Source organism: Vicugna pacos, chromosome 24, assembly GCF_048564905.1.
Source record: "Vicugna pacos chromosome 24, VicPac4, whole genome shotgun sequence".
Taxonomy (NCBI): Eukaryota; Metazoa; Chordata; class Mammalia; order Artiodactyla; family Camelidae; genus Vicugna; species Vicugna pacos.
The window spans coordinates 22,323,262-22,340,079 of NC_133010.1; the positions used below are offsets into that span (position 1 = coordinate 22,323,262).

General features: G+C 33.4%; 1 protein-coding gene across 1 annotated transcript in view; it reads left to right on the forward strand.

Moving 5' to 3' along the window:
• Positions 1-16,818, forward strand: part of SMCHD1 (structural maintenance of chromosomes flexible hinge domain containing 1) — a 114,852-nt gene that overhangs the window by 55,164 nt on the left and 42,870 nt on the right. The window contains exons 22-30 of the mRNA XM_031690252.2: positions 721-793; positions 2,788-2,927; positions 3,541-3,675; positions 5,635-5,862; positions 8,676-8,824; positions 9,731-9,819; positions 10,423-10,541; positions 13,402-13,569; positions 16,052-16,177. Coding sequence (XP_031546112.1) covers positions 721-793; positions 2,788-2,927; positions 3,541-3,675; positions 5,635-5,862; positions 8,676-8,824; positions 9,731-9,819; positions 10,423-10,541; positions 13,402-13,569; positions 16,052-16,177 — 1,227 coding nt within the window. The remainder of the gene's footprint in view (positions 1-720; positions 794-2,787; positions 2,928-3,540; positions 3,676-5,634; positions 5,863-8,675; positions 8,825-9,730; positions 9,820-10,422; positions 10,542-13,401; positions 13,570-16,051; positions 16,178-16,818) is intronic.

Below are 16,818 nucleotides of genomic sequence, written 5' to 3' on the forward strand. Positions count from 1 at the left end.
TTCCCTGTCAAAATGATGTTTAAAATAGAGCATGAGAGCTTATTTAAGTACTGTATACTATACTTCACTGTATAATCAAATCAAATATCAGGTTCTGTATATCTTCCTGAATTCAGATTTTTCTGGAAAAAACTTGAAATTGGTGGAAAATTTGACTTAGATAAAAAAAGATTTCTTGATTTTAAAGAACGTCATTTTGAAATAACTATTTTTAAAGAAGCGATGCAGAGATGGTGTAGAGTTCACATACACTCTTCACCCAGCTTCCTGTTAACATCTTACGTAACTATCATATGTGTACCCAAACTAAGAAATTAACATTGATATAATTCTGTTAACAAAATTATAGACTTTAGCATTTCCCCAGTTTTTCCACTATTATATTTCTATCCTGGGACCTGATCCAGAACACCACATTGTATTTAGATATGTCTAGATTTTGGGTTTTTTCCATTTACTACTGTCCACATTTTTTCATAATGCCCATCCTGATTCTGATAACTACTCAGAGGTTATTCCTTTTGAATTTGAAGAGACTATGGTCTATAGAGAAAACGGGTTTTTTCACTTGCATCTCTTTCATACATATATATGATAATTTTAGCATAAATTTGCTGGGTAGATTTCTATAATGGTGTGAAAATGAAAAGCAAAAAATAAATCAGGTGGTAAATTATTTATTTAGGATTTGGATTTAATTAAAATAATTTTTTTCAACAGAATTTTAATCTGAAGGTTATTCTGCCGGGTTTAAAAGAAGACTCACAGATTTTGAAAATTAGATTACTGCCAGGTAGTATACTTTAAGAAATATTCCTAATATTTTTAAGATAAAGTATAATGGTACTTGTAAAGGAGAAGTGTTTTTAGGTTTGGTTATGGTATACGTCTTAAAAATACATTTGAATGTCAAACATAGCACTGACAGAAACAACCGATTAAAAACAGGAAAACATTTAGGAAGATTTGAGTGGAATTCTCAAAATAATCTTGGGAGAAAAATGTGAATATTGAAAATATATTGGGGGACTGTTCTTAGGGATGTACTAATTAGGCTTATGTTAGAGCTGGATCTATCCTTTACCTTTTCTGATATAATTGTAAATATGTCATATTTTAAGGAGAAAATTTCTTATGCATTTATGTTGTTAGTGTGAATAATGATTTATCACCTTGAAAATGAAGTTACAGTCAAGTTACACATGGTAGAAAATGCTGGCTACTTGGAGAGTCAGTCTCTTACAGAGATATATTCTGCTATTAGCCCTTCTGGATTTAAGTCTGAACTCTTGACACTTACCAGTGAGGTACACTTGCTCTGTGCCTCAGTTTTCTCATGTGTGCAAGGGGGGGTAATACCTTCTTTCACAGGGTTTTTATGAGGGTTAAATGAGTTAATGTAGACAACCCTCGCTTTGCATGGTTTTGGTGGTAACTGAATAGAAGATACAGTTCCAGTTTGCACTAGTGGTATTGTGCAGAGTGAGAAGTGTGTGTGCTTGTAAAACACTTAGAGCAGTACTTGGTATGTAAGTTTTAGCTCTGATATTAACTATTACCACGATCATATCTTTGTCATATGTGACCCTTTGTACTGATTTTAATGAAAAGAAACATGTTAGCTATGTCCTTTCACAAATTCACATAGTTTGAGCTTTCCCTCAAGCATGAACTGACAAAGAAGTGAAAATCGACCCATTGGTAGAAGTATAAGAAAAACTTGTTGCATATTATTACTTAAAAGACTTTTAAGAAGTTAGCTAAAACGCATAGATTACTCAAACCTATTCAAGTTAAATTCTTAGTAACCAGATAGTTGTGACTGTTTTGGAATTTGAGAGTGAAGGTAGGAAGTAGGACTGTGTAGTAATAATGGTTAAGAGGTTTCAAGTGACAAACTAGGACCTAACCTGAGTCTGCCACCTTAGTAGCCATGTAACCTGGAAAAAATAATTAATCTCTCTCAATCCCAGTTTCCACATCCATAATATGGGCATAATAATATTACCTTCTTGATTAAGGTCACTGTAAGGATTGTGAGAATAGTGTCTAATTTAAACTTAACACATTGCCTGGTACATAGTGAAAAACAAACATTAACTGATGTTATTATAAGTTAAATGTTTGCAGTGACTGTTCTTTATAAACTTGTATTACCAGTATTTAATATAAATTATATTTTAAAATAACAGTGTTCATAGAGCACATCAAGTGGTCTTGCTGTGAAAGTGTGAACCCTTTTTTATTAACCCAGAGGAAACTTGTGGTGTAACTTGCTTATGACATCAGAGTGTTGTGGGCAACATAACAAGTAAATTTATCTGGTTATGTCATTACATAAACTGATCCTTTGAACAAAATTATCTAAAACAAGTGTGTAGTATGCCAGAGAAATCAGTCTCACTGTGTAAAGTTAAAGTTAGTAAATGAAGTAGTCTAATACAATTTTGCTTTTATTCGCGAATACTTCTTTCCGGAATCTTTTAAAGATTTTACGTGTTTGGGTACTTCATGGTATGAGTTATCACTGTCTTAAGCTTGATGCATATAACTTAAGTCTGGACATTAGACATTTTTTACAGTTGAGGCATATATTGGTCTGGTCATGTATTGAATCTATGCATTTTGGGGATAGAAATGATTAAACATGCATATTTCTTTTTTTTTCCTTGGCATTATTTTAAAAATATTAAAACTTGAAATAGTTAAAAGCTATTTCTTTTGCTATTTTAACATTTCAGTCTTAGAAACTTGAATCTGTGTTTCATTATATAAATTTTCTGTTAGGTCCTCCTCGTCGATTGAAAGTGAAACCTGATTCTGAAATTTTAGTTATTGAAAATGGAACAGCTTTCCCATTTCAGGTAGAAGTTTTGGATGAATCAGACAATGTAACAGCACAACCAAAATTGATTGTTCATTGTAAGGTAAGCTATCGTAAGATGAGAATATGTAGTGTAGATTTTGAGTCCCATGGTAGTAAATGGAAATGACTCCTTAATGGTAAGTTTTATATGGTATCTAGATAGTGAAATGATTATTCCATGGAGAAATTTGTGGAATATCTCATTGCCAATAGTTTTCAGCATCCCTAAGCCAATAAAGGTGCCAGCTATGCCAGCCAAGTATTGAACTATGGATTCCTTCCATCTCCTTCCTTGGTCCATCCGCCTCATTTCAGATGAAGTATTAACTTATGAATAGAATGATGGAAATCTCCTTTATGGATGGATAAATGAATATGAGTAAAAGACCACAAAAAGGAAAGGGAAACCCAAATAGGTAGAGTGGGGAAAAAAGAAGAATAGGGGTTGAGGAAGCTGGTTTTTCTTCAAAAATAGACAATTTTACTTAGAATTATAGAAACTTACTCTTTTTGTTCAGAAATTATATAGACTGTTAGTGAATTAAATTTAGAATTTTCTAATTTATAGCCAGAAGTAGTAGCTGTGGTGAATTATTTGAAAATTTAAATAACAATTATTGAATAATCAGTTACATTTGATTGAGGTCTTAAGTTATTTTGTATGCTTCCAATAGTTTTCAGGTGCTCCAAACCTTCCAATATACGTTGTGGATTGCAGTAGTACTGGAACCAGTATTTTATCAGGACCACCAATTCAAGTTCAGAATATTAAAAAAGACCAGACACTTAAAGCAAAAATTGAAATACCTGTAAGTTGTTATTGTTACTCATTGATATTGTATTGAGTCTTTATACATACATTCTTTAACAGCTTTTAATATTTTATGTAAAGTTGTTTGACTTTTTAAAATGAGATATTTGCAGTTCTTTTAGCCAGAGGGAAGAAAAGGCAACATGAGATGATATAGTAAATAACATTTTGTATCAAATACTAGTTTTTTTGATCTAACCTTTTATAATATGTTTAGCTATTATTGAGTACATGTTCCTAAAATTAATTTTTTATTACATTAAAATATAACAGTTATCTGTTAGTTTTATTTTATTCTCTTTTTTTTATAGTTTACACTTGTTTCTTAGAAAGTTTGGTCAATATCCCTATTTAACCACCACTGAAGGATATATAAACATTTAATATGTATGTATAATTTAGAGAGTAATTAGTATTTTCATATAAAGAGATTGCTGTGTTAATGTGCCAGTAGGATACTGTTGTTATTGAATATACATCATGGCTGAAGGTGAAGCCAGTGTGGAGGAGAGCAAGCAATTGATAAAAGCATTTGATCTCCTAAGATTGTTGAATGGGTAACAAATACTTAAACAAGTAAAATACCTAAATGTGATTTCTTCATAACTGATGTGGGTGATAGATGAATAACCTGATCAGTTGATTAACTGATGTTTTCCTACTAACCATACATCAACTAATAGATCTTGAGTCAAAAGGGTAAAAGCTTTTATTTTTTTAATTAAAATGAAACAATTTGACTTTATTCTTAACCTTTTCTTTCCGAGCTGGTTATATTTGATAATCTTCAAATATTTGTTATGCATTTCCTTTTTTGCGTAATATGGGCAGCATATTTTTGAACATACTATCTTGCAAAAGATCAGGAAGATTCAGGAGGGAAAGGTGTGGCGTTAGGGAGGAATCTGGGCTTGAAAGCAAGAGAGCATTTACATATAATTATGTAAATACTGCAGAGTAGCAGTAGGCAGAACACCATGGGTCCAGATCAGTTGAATTAAGACAGAGACCAAGGTATATCTTGTAAAATGCCGTTAGAAAATACTACCCAAAAGCAGTGACTCTTGAGTTTGAGTCAGGTGAATAAACTGTGCTTGTAATAGGTGGGTTATTGCCTGATACTCTGTGAGGTGGGAATTTTAAATATGTCGTTGTTCATATGGATGGGCTTTGATAGGAGTGACTGGATGAGCAAGGAGACATGAGTGAAGTAAGATTGTAAAGGTATTTTAGGCTTAGACTCATTTTGAATTTTTTATATCCTGTGGAATGCACTTTACCTGGATTATAAAATAACTATGTAACGTTGTGTTTTTGTGCACCTAAAATCAACTTTCGTAGCCTACCAACTCACCTTTACTGATGTTTGGAACACTGATGTGCCCACAACAAATGACAAATACGCCATCTCAGCCTTCAGGGCATCTTGAGTTCCTGTCTAGCTACAAGCAGCTCTGTCCACTTGCCACAGTGTATAATGAATTGAAAAAGCTCTAGAAGCTCCAGTGTAATCTGATATCATAAATAATGTATTTTACGGCAATTATTCGTCTCTGATTTTATGGAAAATTCTTGATTTCCTACACCTTTATTATTAATAAATGACCAAACCTGTCATGTGATTAAAATTTCACAAGTTTGCAACACTTGGAAGTATATTTAGAAATACAATGGAAGATAATTCTTTTAAGTCCAAATATGGTAGTTTTTGGTTTTAAGAATGTGGCCACTCTCATTAATGATTTATAACTTGATGGTATAAAATATAGAATTATTAACAGTACAGTAACAGTACTCTTAATGAGGAAGCCTATGAATGTTAACAGTACATAAGATGATCTCCCATAATACTGGAAATAAATTCTTAAGCAGCGTAAAAGATCACCATTAAAGCCCAAAACTATGTTTTGAGTACAGATGTCATTCACTGTGTACTTGTGTTTTCCTCTCTTCCTAGAGTTGTAAAGATGTGGCACCTGTGGAGAAGACCATTAAGTTGCTTCCCAGTAGCCATGTTGCAAGATTACAGATATTCAGTGTGGAAGGACAGAAGGCAATCCAGATCAAACATCAGGATGAGGTTAATTGGATAGCAGGCGATATTATGCATAATCTTATTTTTCAAATGTATGATGAAGGAGAAAGAGAAATCCATATAACATCAGCTTTAGCAGAGAAGATTAAAGTAAGTATCTGAAGCAGATTGGTTAGTTGCAAAAATTTTGTACATTTTTATGCTTGGAAGACTCCAAACAAGTCTTAAAAGGTATCCTCTAAGAAGCAGCTTGTCACACAAAAATACTCCTGTTACTTAAAATCCCAGGCTAAATAAGATTTTTTTTCATGTACTAGATTGAACTGTGAATGATTCATGTGTGACAAATTTGTACTTAGAAAAATGATTTTAACAAAATTCAAGTGATGACCAACTGTATTTCTACACTTGCAGTCAGGATCACCACTTCACTAAAGTCATGTATTTGTAGCTATTCTGAAGACACTAAATAAAAGATCTGTTAAAGGAAAACGGTAAAGCAGTATTTGCTGACTACAGACCCCTGACTTGGCAGTTTGAAATTGGTATAGCACTCTGAAAGTGTGATCCTTAGAAAACAGTTTGGTCAATTTTCAGTCATTTCAGTTGGTCCTTGTATCTGCTGCCGTCTAAATATGTCATTTGCACCTTGATAGGGTGAATGTATACTTTGAAACTTTAACATCTCACTTAACCAAATCTAAATGGTTAGATTCTTATCACATGAAGTAGAGTTCTAGCACTCCTCTTATGATTGATTGAAAGAATAGTGGTCAGTCTATGCCTGCTGCTTTCAAAGTACAGTTAAATCTGCTGTAATGAAACGCATGCATTCCTTAGTCACTGTGCTATGTAAAATGGTGCAATGAAAAAATGACAGGGCTTACTTACAGGGAGAATGAGAATTATAGGTACAATAGTAAAACTTAAACTTCATCAGTCACCCATTTAAAAAAAGATAATAAACTAATCGTAAATAGTAATGGTAACATGTATTAAATGATTACAAAGTTCATAAACACTCTCATAATATGGCAGTTTACCTTGCTTGTGGAGGTGAGTGCAGGAAGGATCGCAGCTTTAGTTAACTGTAAGGGGGTGGAAATTCCACTAGACGTGGACATGTGTGGCCCAACACAAAATCAGCTGAGGTAGGTAGGTGTTTGAGGTATGTTGTTCTGTGTATTCCTGCATTGCTTGTTTCAACTAGGTGCATAATTGCTTTATACTGAAAGTGTTCCCTAATATTTTAATCACATTTGAACAAATTTGCATTTTCAAAACAAGCATTGTAATGGAACTAACTGTGCTTTGTTCCTTGGCATGTGTGAAGGAAAAAACTGCAAATCTTATGTGAGAAAAGAACTTCCTAAAAATCCAGGTTTCTTTAAGATGGTTAGAGATAAACATCCCCGTCTCTGGAAAACCAACATTTGTGGACCCGTATATAAGGGGTCTCAGTTAACTAAATTTTTAGAGAGTTGCTCTTATGGGACAGGATATAGAAATGACTCTTTTGTACTGTTCTATAGCTATCCTGAGTCTCCAAATAGAGAATCTGACACTTTAAGAGAATTATTTAACAGGGGTTCAGCTGACATTATTTTAAAAATCTTATTTGGAATAACCCTTGCTCCCGCCACTTTAGTTTTTCCCTCTTTAATGAGGGAAGGGAGGACTGAAAGAGAAATAATCCTGATCCTGCTTGGAAGGGAGGCAAGCCGTTTTTAACTCTATCAGCAGGTTTCAGGGTGAGTAGTTTAAAAATGGTGCCAGCAGCCTGATTTCTGAACTGATTCCTTGCTTTCTAATAATAATGTTTCCACATTTTAGTTTCTTATCAAGGTTAAGAAAAAACATTGACTGGAGAGCCTCTTTCTGTATCTAACCTTTTTTGCCATTCTTTCAGCTTTTGGCCTGCAGTTGACACATTTTGCAATGTGTTTATATACGTCTAGTGTTTATATACGTCTTGGGTTCCAAAGATTTTAAAACATGCCCCTCTTTATCGACGATAAAGGATATTAAATACTACTTTTATTAAATTAATTTTATACGCCTTAAAGTGGTTTTGTGGTCTTTAGAGAATTCTCTAATATTGAGGAAGGTCAACCTAAGCTGACCTAGGAATTCACTGAAGAAGTAACACAGCTAGGGCAAGGGAAGAGAGCCTCTTTGTGTAACTCCTGCTTGCTGCTTCCTTAAAGAAAAAAGGGTATGGTAAAGAATAAAGGATGGTTTAAAAAGATAAAAAGGTGACTAAGAAAGTTAGAACAACATAAACTAGGATCAAAATATTGGAATATGAGTGATTTAGGTATTACAACTACAGAAGGCTTAAAAGCATAAAGTTGAGCTAAAAATTCTTAAATAGAAATGATTATAAGTTAAAGTAGGATACAGTAGGGTAATTAATTTTAAAAATGGATCAAATAACAACTAAAAATGGAGTTTAAGAGATGTAAAGTTAAAATTGGACCTGAAGGCATCCGAGAGTGGATTAGGATCAAGTGGCCAGGATGCTAATTACATCAGTGGATTTAACTTCTGTTTTCTCACCTTGCTGAATAAGAGTCCGCCTAGATCTCATTCAAAACCTGTATTGATAAGATTCTTAAAAAAAAACAAAACAATTATTACTTCTCAGAATTGATCACATGATTTGATTTATATATTATTATTACCACAGTGATAATCTTGTGGGAAAATGCTAAAGAAATGACAAGGATATTTATTTTATTGCATTGAAAGATACGGCAACATTAACAGCAAAGACAAAGAAGGAGATACTTTCATCATAGTAATATCTGAACCACCATCATTTCTGTTCATATAAGACCTTTCTTTTTCCTTGAAGCTGGGGAGTGTGGGTTATAATGAAGAGTCTTTAGTAAGATAAGTGGCAGTAGGAGGGCATTAGATTAAGCTTTATATTATTCTTAAGTACATGATTTTTCTCCTAGGTTAATTGGACTCCTGAGATTAACAAAGAGCATTTGCTACAGGGTCTGCTTCCTGATGTGCAAGTACCAACATCTGTAAAAGATATGCGCTATTGCCAGGTTTCATTCCAAGATGATCATGTGTCTTTGGAAAGTGCATTTACAGTAAGGTTTGTGGACATATTGCATTTTGAGATATTTCAAAATTCATCATATGGCAACAAAAGTACTTTCCTCCAGATCACACATGTTGTTGCTTTTTAATGTACACATTGTCACAGGTTTTAAATAAAGCTTCACTGAAGAGATAGTGACTAATTGTTAACATCACTATAACCCCTGCTTAATTGGCCCTCTGGTGTCTGTAAGAACTAGAACTTTCATTAAAAGAAAACCCTCCTAGGACAAGCAACAGTGAAAACACCTGCAAAATGACAAAAACATGAAAAATACAAAAGATACAGTGTGATCGATCAGTCAGTGTGTTGTTCAGAAGGAAGAATTCTTTCATTGGTTAGTGATGATTTTCAAAGTTGAGTCCACCTGGTAGAAAAAGGAAACACTGAAGTAAAGATATGGAAAACTCATCTTTCACCTTTGCCTCTCAGTTCCTTGGCAACCTCTGTTTCAATGACCTTTTCCTCTTTGATTCCTCTACCCATTTCTGTACTATTCCAATGCTTAGAATAGTTCCATGTTTGAGATAAAATTGTCAAATGTACAACTCTTCGGCCAGGGCCAGATCTCTTGATGAGCCCTTCTTACTGACCCACTTGTTTTCCTTCTCAGTGCTCTCCTGTCTGGCTTCCTTTTAATCCAGCAGAGATGCTATGATCTAACACTTGTGTATTTTTTTTTTGGTCAGTATTCTCTACTATCTTTGCCAGCTATCTTTTCTCTGTTTCCTTTTGTGTCAATAGCAATGTTATATAGATTACAGTATTTGGAGAGGGTGTTACTGTATTTAAGTTTTAGAAAATCAATGTTATATGTATTTCTTTTTAGCATATTGAAACTAATTTTTTTCTACAATTAATTGTGTAAGTAAGGCCTTTTAACTTATTAACCATTTTCAGACCACTTCCTGATGAACCTAAACATCTAAAATGTGAATTAAAAGGTGGAAAAACAGTACAGATGGGCCAAGAGCTTCAAGGAGAAATAGGTTGGTATGGCCTGCTTCCTTTCTTTAAAGCACTTCTGTAATACGTCCTTACATTCTTGTTTTGGCTTATATAATCTGAAAGGAAAGCTGTGGATTTATATACAATGACTGTTTTAAAATCCACCATTGGGAAAATTGAAGTATTTTCACTATCTTTGCCCATGCTGACCTGTGAAATCAGTTTGACAAAAATAATATGTTGAAAAAAATGTTGACTTTTGTTATAAATAATAATAGTAATAGTTAATATTACGAATGTAAAGTAAATATATTAGTGACTTCATATGTATCCTGTATTTTTCTTACATCAAGAATATTACATAATACTAAATTATTTCCTTCAAATATTAATGACAAAAATTTGATTAACATCAGCATCATGTTAAATATATCTATATGAGTGTACTTACGTTAATATTTGACATTTTTATAGTGATTATAAAAGAAACAAGTATAGTTACTGTTTTACAAGAAATATGCTAGAAAACAAAGTTAGAATGAGTTTCTAAGTATAATTTTAATGAAGTGTGTAAGTGTATTTATGGCTGTTTGTATCTTTTATTAAAACACAGTTAAAATGAAACATCCTCCCCCTTTTTATAGTTATAATAGTTACAGATCAGTACGGAAATCAGATTCAAGCATTTTCTCCAAGTTCTTTGTCTGCCTTGGGAATTGCTGGAATTGGACTTGATAGTTCACATTTGAAGACTACTTTTCAGGTATGTCTCTTCTCTGTAATAGCTATTCCATTCAGCTTATATATAACAAAAAGATTGGGAAGAATAAAAATAAGAGATTTTATTTCAGTGTTTACAATGAAAAATTGCAAAAGGCATTAAAATAAGTTTATTAATGAAAAATGTTGAACATATGCAAAAATAGGATAAATAGTGTAAGTAATGCCCATGATCCCATGAGTCAGCTTTCAGCATTCATCAGTCCCCTCTTAACATATCACTTTGAAGCACATTCCACAGATCATATCATTTCATCCTTACATATTTTGATATGTATATAAAGGTAGTTTTTCATGTAAAAACTATTTGAATAAAATTTCTTGGTGTTAAGTCCGTGCATTAAATAGCATGCCCTGGGAGAAAACTAGTTGTGAAAGTTTGCAGCTGTGCAGTTAATTGAAATTAGCTTGAAAAATAAGAACCCTGGTGGATTTATTTCAGTTTAAAACGAGCATACAAACACAATGTATTCCTCTTGGAGAGATTAAAGACAGCTTTTGAGAAAAGAAGATGTTGCAAGTGAGCCTTCAAGGAACCTGCCAGGCTAGAGTAGATCAGAAAGGAGGAATTCTAAGGCCCAAGTAAAGTTGAATCCATTTAGGGCATTTAATGATTTTTAAAAGTCTTCTTCATTTTGGAGCCTCCATTACACCTTTTACCTGACAGAATAATCACAAGAGTAACCTCCTTGTTGCCCTTCCTAACTGGAGTTTCTATTTCCACTAACCTGTTAACGCTCTTACTTTCTAGTTTCCAGAAACACCCTGTTTCACTGTATCTTAGCCCTGCTCAGGAACTCTTAATGGTGCTTTGTTTACTGTAAGAGATGAGGTTTGCTCTTTGACTTTCAGGTTCTTCCGCTGTCTAGCTTCACCTTTTTTGCAGATGATAACTGTGTTCCCACTGCAGGGCACAAACAATTTCTGCTTCCTGTCACTTTTTGCAGACTCCCATCGTCATTCACAAATTACTTCTAAATTGTGACCTGTCTTCCTACATCTTGTTTTCCCCAACTGTTAGATTCCCATTAGCATGTAAACATGCTGTAATATCTCATCTTAAACCCGACTCCCCGCCTGCTTCCATCCTCCCCCAAAAACCCACGATTTCCTTTGGTCCTGAATCCCTGTCCTCTTAACTTCCCTCTTTCTGTTCTCCTTGTTATAGTACAACTTCTTAGAAGAGTTCTGTAAACTCTGTTTTTACATTCTTTATTGTCATTCCCAGACAAGCTACTTCCATCATGTTTTTCTGCCCTGTACCACCTGACCAAATCCAGTGTCAGTTTTCAGTTCCCATCCTCTGGTCCCCCATCAGACCTATGAGCATTCTGTGCTCTAGAGTTGGACTCCCTCTCCTTGGGATGGCCTGAAATGCCCCATAGTGCTCCGCCGCAGCACAGCCTCACACGTCTCTTCCTGTGGCTCATCTTTCAGCCAGGTTAACTTTCTTTGTCAATGCTGCTGTTTTACAACTAAGGGATACTATCTTGACTCACTTTCAAACAAACAATAGGAGTCTATCCCTAGTCTCTGCAGAGAAAAAACGGAACCTTATGGGGTTTTTTTGAAACCAAAGTTGTTTTTAAAAAACACTATTTTTAAAGTTTTTTTTTTTAATTAAAAAGTACTTTTAATACGTCATTGTTTCTTAAAATCTTTTCCACATCTGCATAAAATATACTGCTCTTCTGAAGTACATTCCATTGATAATTTTAGCATTAGACCTTAGAGGGTGCCTTTCAGAATTTTGTACTTAATTCTGTTTATACTTACCTGCAATTCATAAATGCATATGCAAATGTTATTTTCAAGATTTGGAGTAAAACCAGAAAAACTTTCAACATTACTTAAGACATCACCTCTTTAAAAGAGCATTTGGTGTTTCACTATTAAATGTGGAATTCTACATTAGACTTTATGTATTTTGAACATTCAGTATGTTGTACTAATGAAAATTTGTTTTGTAAATGAAAAAAATTCCCCTGCAATTAATGTGGGTTTTTCAGGAGATTAATTTTGATTATTTTGCAATATCTTTTTACAGAAAATCTTCTATAAGCAGTTGTTTCAGGTCATAAGACATGACATTTTAATTCTGATTTTTAAAATCTGTTGGAATAGGTTTGTACTTAGTGGAAATTTAAGATGATGAAATCATTAGGGGGTCTCTATTAAAATGCAGATACCACTATGCTTATGCCAGTACAGAATCAGTTTATGTGTTTCAGTCACTGCAAATATTACAGACTAGTTTCATTGGTATCTATTAATATGATGTGTTAGGCATTCTAAGTACCAGATTGAGTAATGACAAGTCACCTCTTGACTTCTCACAGGTTATCTTGTAATGGGGAGAGCATGTAAAGGTAAGAAATGAGTGTTAAGAAGAAGAGTAAAATGGGCTATGACATAAGGTGGTCATGGAAGACCCCTCTGATTAAGGTGTTCTGTGTGCAGAACCTAAAGAAAAGCCTTGTTGGTAAAGAATGTTGCAAACAGAGGGAAGGAGCAAGTGCAAAGGGTTGTTGGGCGAGCATGTGCCTGGCTGTTTGGGAAACAGAAAGGAGACAGTGCAGGTGTGAGTAAGAGGGAAATCAGGGCAAGATCAGGTAAAAGAACATAGCTGGAACCTTCTAGATTTCTCCCTCAAGAGAAATTTTTTCTCCTCTCAAGGAAATGAAATTCATGGCACACCAGTATTGGCATATGTACAAGTTACTTGCCATTGTTTTACTGGAAACACATCTGTATGTACATGGATTAGTGACAACATCTTCTTTCATTTTTCTGAAAACTAAACATTATCTCCCTGTTTTTTCTCAATATGCTTTCCTCTCTAGGAAAATACACAAAGTATAAGTGTAAAAGGCATCAAATTTATTCCAGGTCCTCCTGGAAATAAGGATCTTTGTTTTACTTGGCGTGAGTTTTCTGACTTCATTCGAGTGCAGCTAATTTCTGGCCCACCAGCTAAACTTCTCCTTATAGACTGGCCAGAATTAAAGGAGGTAAGTAACTTCCTGCCTTGTTGGAAAGAATTGAACACCACATGGCTTATTGCCTTCAGAATGTCAGTAGATCAAAATAGATAAGTTTTGTTGTTGAAGTAACAACAACTAACAATAGTAACTATAACAAAAGGACAAAGTAATAATGAATCTTAATACTTCATTATGTAATTCATCACTGTGCTCACGTTTGTTCAGCAAATACTGTGGCACTTCAGATCCTAAGAACTTTATTATAGAAATTTTTAAACATGCATAAAAGTAAAAATATAATGAACCCCCAGTTTCAACAGTTACTGATTTTTGCTAATTTTATTTCATTGTTCTCTCTCACTGACTTAGAAAAAAACTTTCTGCTAGAATTTTAAAAAGCATACCAGATACCAAGTCATTCATTACATCCATAAAAACTTCAGTATACCTTCCGATGCAAATAGTTAAATCTTAAATAGTAATTTTGCAAATGTCTATCAAATCTGTTACCTTTGAGTTTTTGTTAAAATTTTTAGAATTTTAATTTTAAAATGTTCACTTTCTGGCATTCCGTTACAGCGTAGGAAGGCCTAATCTGTTGGTATGAAAACTTACGTTTTTTTCTAAAGGAAAATGATCTCAACATGACCATGGTAGTAGATGAAATTATCCCATAAAGCAGCTGATCAATTAGAAAAGCTTACATATCTATCCTTTACTTTGAGATTGCCCTTTTTGATTTATGAGTTTAAGAAAACAGCTAAACCGGTATGTCAGTGTCCTTCAAAAAGTTTTTTTCCATAACAGTGTCTTGACTGACGAGTTTCACGGAAAAACTAGTGTACTTATTCTTATCTGGAAGCACATATACTATGTAAATTAATACATTTTTTTGTACCTAATGATGTCAGAATTTGTTGACTATGTCATGGAATAATTGTGTACCTTTGAAGCGGAAAGAATCTTGACACATTCATCTCTTTATATGATTTTGTAGGAGTGGATTATCAAAAATAATGATAGCTTGTGAACTCAAAAATTCATTGTAAGATTTGCAGATACCATAGAAGTCCAGAAGGTTTAAAAATAAAACCTAAAACTAATTTCTGATTGTGTTAAGAGATGTATTAAATGTAGATAAGACTGAAAACATACATAATCATTGAATATCTGGTTTTCCTAGAATTTTCTACTTTAACTCTTGATTTGTCTTCCTCTCACAGGATATTAAATAGAAAAAGAGAACTGATTTAACACCTAAACATGATAAATAGGAAAACATAAATACATAAGTATATGTATATTCTCTCATTTAATCTTCAACAACATTATCATATATTATCATTCTTTATAAATGAGGAAACTGAAATTCTTAAAGTTAAATTATAGGACAATATTAAAAAGTGGCAGAGGGCAGATTTTTATTCATGAACATTTGATTTTGGATATTTCCTTTCCCCACTATTTTGCAGTAAAATTTTTGACTAACACCTTGGGCTACAAAGTTATTTACTGAAAGATATTTGTTAAAAGTAGTTACTATTTGATGGATAGACAATTATGTGACTAGGAATAATGTGTCTACATTTAGAAACATAAGCACTGTTTTATATTCAAGCTTTTTATAAACTTTGGCAGATAGAGTATATATTGTCTATCCATGAAAATTTTTTAGTAGTCAAGCATTTAAACTAAACCAACTTCAAGGGTATTGTTTTTTAAAAAACATAAAGTTCTATCCATAACATTTTATTAATTTTTCTCCTACTTTTAGCAGCCTCATAACCTAATTTGGTAACCAACTACCTCAGGTAAGGTGAGGGACGGAGGAAGCAGAGGCAGCATTATTAATAGGAGAGAGGTGATAAATCAGCTTTTTCGCTAGTTCTCTCCCATTTTCTATTTTTTTTAACTTTTAAAATCTGACACAGAGGATTGGACTTTAACAGGTTTCTTGCTTGACAGTGTGTTTCCTTTGATATATCCAGTATTAATATGTCTGCCTGCAAATTCCTAGAATTACACAGGCCTTACATGAAGTAAGGGAAAAGCAGGAAGCATTTTAAGCCAACAAAACAGTGTAGATTATCAGTGACTAGTCCCATTTAACCAAAAGTTGGGAAGCTGTGCATTTCATTACTGCTTCATGTAGACTGGCAGAGTGCTGACAATTGATGGAGGAGCTAAGTGTAGACAGTCAGTGCTAAATATGAGAACCTAAGATAAGCTTCTGTTTCTATTGAAGTCCTTCTATATGTAATTTTTGGAATTCTTAACTGGCTCTAGAAGGGAGTAGTGTCAAATGCTTTTTTTCCTTTTATCAAAGTATGTCTATAAGAAGAGGATCAATTGTGACAATGTAATTGACTTTCACAAGTTTATTTTAATTGATGAAAAGCTATTTGTGACTAGAAGAGATAAATTAAGTGATTGTTTTAAAAGTATAAAAATAGTAATCATATTGTTTGGCACATATGTTTTAGTGTTTGTTAAAATATATCTGTTTTAGTCCATCCCAGTGATTAATGGAAGAGAATTACAGAATCCTGTCATTGTTCAACTTTGTGATCAGTGGGATAATCCAGCACCTGTACCACAGGTTAAAATAAGTCTTATAAAAGCTAACAATTTAAAGGTAAGGTTTTTTTCTTTATATATATATATTTTTTTATTATTGGAGTAGAGTCAGTTTACAATGTTGTGTCAATGTGAAGGTAAGTGTTAAATGTTCTTAAATAATTTTCTTACTTAAAATTGTGGCTTTCATTCTCAGGAAATGTCTTTAGGTGTCACATTTCTCTAATTTTTTTTTCCTTCAGAAATACAGTCTTATATAATCTTTATTATTAGTTTAAATCAACCTAAACTTTTTTTAGTTATTTTGAGGAAGTGTAGTTTGTATCTTGAAAAAAGTGTAACAAGGGGTAACGTTCTGAGTGTTTATTACATAATACCAATAATATTTAGATTTCACATTATGATGAATAGATAATTTTGACAAGGGAAATGAAAGCAGATACAGTGGCTTGCAGTATGGGTTTGGAACAGGTTTTATTGGGGAAATTTACAAGCTCTGAGGGTAAGCAGAAAGAGTCATGTGAATACCAGTACTCTCCTACCTTTTGGAGAGCTACCAAGGTCTGGGCATAGCTATTGGACCTATACTGGGTTGTGTGCTAGGGAATTCGGCAAGCATGAACATGGCCTTGTAATGTTTGGGTACATACATGAAGTCCAAGATTAGGTACCAGCTGTTTCCATGAGTATTAGGATAGC